Source organism: Phragmites australis, chromosome 12 (genome assembly GCF_958298935.1).
Source record: "Phragmites australis chromosome 12, lpPhrAust1.1, whole genome shotgun sequence".
Taxonomy (NCBI): domain Eukaryota; kingdom Viridiplantae; phylum Streptophyta; class Magnoliopsida; order Poales; family Poaceae; genus Phragmites; species Phragmites australis.
The window spans coordinates 27,288,989-27,293,155 of record NC_084932.1 but is presented as its reverse complement, the minus strand read 5'-3'; the positions used below and the strand labels follow the sequence as shown (position 1 = coordinate 27,293,155).

At 48.5% G+C, this 4,167-nt stretch overlaps 1 protein-coding gene across 1 annotated transcript; it reads left to right on the top strand.

Moving 5' to 3' along the window:
- The first annotated feature begins 378 nt into the window (after positions 1-378).
- LOC133886467 (uncharacterized) lies at positions 379-1,218 on the top strand. The gene has a single exon (XM_062326162.1). The coding sequence runs from the start codon at positions 379-381 to the stop codon at positions 1,216-1,218; it is 840 nt and encodes a 279-aa protein (XP_062182146.1).
- The last annotated feature ends 2,949 nt before the right edge of the window (positions 1,219-4,167 follow it).

Genomic DNA, 4,167 nt, shown 5'->3' with positions numbered 1-4,167 from the left:
CTAGGCTGTTCACTTGGAGGAACACCTTCCAGCCGGTGATGAAGCGGTAGCCGTTGTTGTAGTCGAGGTACTAGAACGTGAGGTCGTAGCTCCACCCGCTGCGGTCGAGCGCGTGACGAGCAGCCCGCTCCACTTGTCGTCGACACACTGTGTCTCCAGCTCGGTGAAAAAGGGTGTGAGCGGGCACAGCAACGGATGACTCGCTGATTGTTCGGATGACTCGCTGATTGTTCTTGAGAATAGCGGCCGTTGTGGAGCAGCATGACCCATGGTTTCGGCAGAGGAGGGATGCAACCGGGAAGCTCGGCCTAAGCCCCCTACAAAAAATGACTGCGGCAATCCGTCAACTAGCGTACGGAGTCAAATCCGACGCAGTTGATGAGTATGCTAGCCTTGAGGAAGTTTGTCGAGGCTATTGTTGTGCTTTTCTCTGATGAATATCTCCGGGCTCCCACTGCAGAAGATACTGCTCGCCTCTTGGCCGATGGCGAGCGGCGAGGGTTCCTCGGGATGCTGGGGAGCATCGACTGCATGCATTGGGTGTGGAAGAACTGTCCGAAAGCATGGCATGGCGCTTATACGGGCCATACTCGCAAGCCTTCCATAGTTTTGGAGGCGGTTGCGTCGTACAATTTATGGATATGGCATGCTTTCTTTGGGATGCCTGGTAGTCTCAATGATATAAATGTTTTGCACCGGTCTAACATTTTTACCAGGCTTACCGATGGGACTGCGCCAAACGTGTCATACACAGTTAATGGTAACAGGTACGACATGGGGTACTACCTCGGCGACGGCATTTACCCCGAATGGGCAACCATAGTGAAGGCAATTTCAGCACCAAGAGGCAACAAGAGTGTCCATTTCTCCGCCATGCAAGCAGCTATCCGCAAGGATGTGGAACGTGCATTTGGTGTCTTGCAGTCGAGGTTTGCCATAATCCGCAGACCTGCTAGAGTTTGGGATCAAAGCACACTGCAGAACATAATGACAACATGTGTCATTATGCACAACATGATAATTGAGGACGAAAATGGCAGCGCTTCAACCGAGCAGGTGTTCAACTATATGGGGGAGACAGCGACAGTGCATCGAGATCTAGACCAAGCAGTCCTGCATTATGTTGAAGCCACTGAAGCCATCAGGAACCGTGCAATGCACCACAAACTGCGTGAAGACCTTGTTGACCACCTCTGGAGTCTACATGGAGCACATTAGCAGTGTACCAATGTAGTATTGTATCATTTAGTTGTGTAGCATGTATGATGTTTTTTATCCCCTGAGGTACCTATTGTAACTTGGTACTACGCATAGTATGTATTGTGCTATCTTAGTAGTGAAATGATGATTGTGACCCATGCTATTCGGGAAATGTTGTATCGTTCATGCATCAATCCATGTTTAAAAAGGAAGATACCATGATGTTTGAGACCAATATTACAATCCAGACTACATGTTCAACTAGCTCACAAAGGAAGTCATGTTTCGAACAAGAAATACGCAGGACACGAATAAATGGTCACGTAGCTAACACTGATACAAAGATTCATAATGCACCAAATGATGCAGCAGTGGTAGCAATTCGACGATATCACATCACATAACAAAGTCTCACTGCAGGATGAGAAGAACATCTGAAGGAACAGAAATGAAGCGGGGTACGGGTTCTCCTCTACGAGCTTCCACCTTGCCAAAATGTCTTCTTGCCTCTTCCTGTAATACTCACGTAGAGGCCCGCTAACAGTGTCCAAGTCCACCTTCATAATTCGTTCATCTTGATCATTCACTCGGACGGAAACCTGCAGCCACATCACCTCAATCTGCTTCTTCTTCAACTCGACCATAACCTTCTTTGTTTCAGTTAGATCAGCTAGGTGCCGTTCAGACATACCTCTAGAGATGGTCAGCAACAAGGAAGTGGATAGTGATTTGCGCGTCCGGGTCGCTTTGGCTGCGTCCCTGCCAATTGGTCGAGGAAGCTCCGTCGACGCGTTCGAGGTAGCGTCATTCGCCACTTCGTTGCACGCAGCTTGGCTGCACTGTGTGTCCACAACATCCTGCAGCTTTTGCGCCTTCGCAGATTCGTGTGCGTGCCATTTAGGGTGCTCGGCAAGCATCACCTAGCAGTAAGTGTAGGCAAACAGCTTTTGCCCTCAATTGCCTTATATGCCGTGTAGGTTCAAGCCATCTACAAAAATAACTTATTGAGTTCGTCCCCCTCAAACCAGGTACATGAACATGAAACACAACAGCTCCAACCATGGTTACCTTGTCACGCTCGTTGGTGCCGCTAGGATTCAGCTGCTCTACCTTCCTAAAATGAACGGTGAATTTGCTAACCGCGTCCGTGATGAGCTTCATGTGGTTGATCAGAGCCTTGTCCGACCTTGTCATCATGGTGGGCTTCCTATATGTGTTGAAGTACTTGGCGATTCGTCCCCAATAAGTCTCTTTCGACTGATCTGTCCCAACAACCGGATCCTGGCTCACATTTAACCAAGCTGACACCAGCAACTCATCTTCCTCATCTGTCCACTTGATTCAGCCAGTTTTTGGCTCGACCTTCTTCTTCTTCTTCGAGGTTACCTTCTTCCGACCCTTCTCCTCGCTGCCGACGCTGAATTGCCCCACCTCTGAATTACCAACTGGAGTTTCGGACACACCAAACTATGACAGGTCAGGTTGTGGTACGGCAGATGAGGCACCCTAGGTCCCCATGTCTTGCCCCGGCCAAGTCATACGATCGAAACCGTCCTGAAGTATAGTCTCATAAAATGGATCCATACCGCCCCTTCAAATCAGTCATAGCAGGCATTATATGTTAAGGCAAAGACTAGAATATGTACACCATCATTGAAGGAAATATATACTTGCATACATCATATGTTGGAAGTGGTAGCCATTACAATAATAACTAGCAACCAATTGAACCTACTGGTAAACCTAGCAATGTGTTGCAGCACGGCATGGAATCAAAACAACCATTGCAGCACTGCAGCTACAAAGTCCAACCAAATGTCGTACTACAAAATTGAAACCAAATGCACATTTCATAGCCCCAGCACTTCACATTTGTAACACATGTGGCAATTGTAACCGAAATGAAATGTGTTCTAGCACTTCACATTTGTAAACACATGTAATTTTAACCAAAATGCATCTGTACAACGACAGTACCCAAATGCCCAAATTACGCTTGCAGAACATTAAAACATATTAACCAAATGACCTAATTGTGGTTCCAACACATGCACCATATCAAAACATATTAACCAAATGCCCATTTTATGGTTCCAGGTCATGGACACATACTAACCAATATCCATTTGGGGTTTGCACCACATGCCAATATCTAAACAAATGCCAGTTCTTCATTGAAATGGGCCAACAAGCTTATTCATTCATACAGTCACAATTATGTGGCATTACACAGCGCAAGCTGAGTACATGACCAAGTGCAAATCACACAGGCATGACCTACAACATTATGCTACCGCCTGGTCACAACTACTCCACAACCATTGCCACAATAGGTTCACTTGCAGCAGAGGAAACAAGAACTACTCGACTACAACGAAGTCACTAATCGGAAACCACACACGACACCCGATTACAGCCGCCAGGATCGATCCGATTCAACTGAGACAGCCTCCTCCGTACTGGAACAAAACACCTCATCTGTGCTCCATTCCGACAGGAGGATGTCATCTCCGTCATTGTTCCTGGATGGCCATGCATCTTCTTCTGCCGCCAGGCTGCTGCTGACCAGCAAATCAGCAAGCATCGACACGTTCAGGTCTACTGCCGTCGGGGTGCTCTTGGGGCTCAAGTTGTCATTCGCTAACTTCTTCAACGCGTCGGTGGCCTCCTGCACATGGTCTTGCATCATGGAGACAAGGGCCACCAGAGCTACCGCTTCCATCTACAACATCGACGAGGGGATTCCTATGAGCCGGAGGCCAAACCCTGCACTACGGCAGCGCCAGCGCACCCCTAGGCCGCTACCCCCTTCCCCTAGCCCCTCCAACCACCGCTGTCGGACCTCTGCCCCCAGTAAACCCGAATGAAATGCATCCCCTACCCCCACCTTTCACCAGATCCATGGTTCAACCTCCCCACGGCTGGATCCACAGCTACAAGAAGGGGAAACAGTGGTACCTTCGGTCG

Excerpts from the sequence above, each read along its gene's own strand:
- LOC133886467 (XM_062326162.1), top strand. The coding sequence starts at position 379 with ATGAGTATGCTAGCCTTGAGGAAGTTTGTCGAGGCTATTGTTGTGCTT.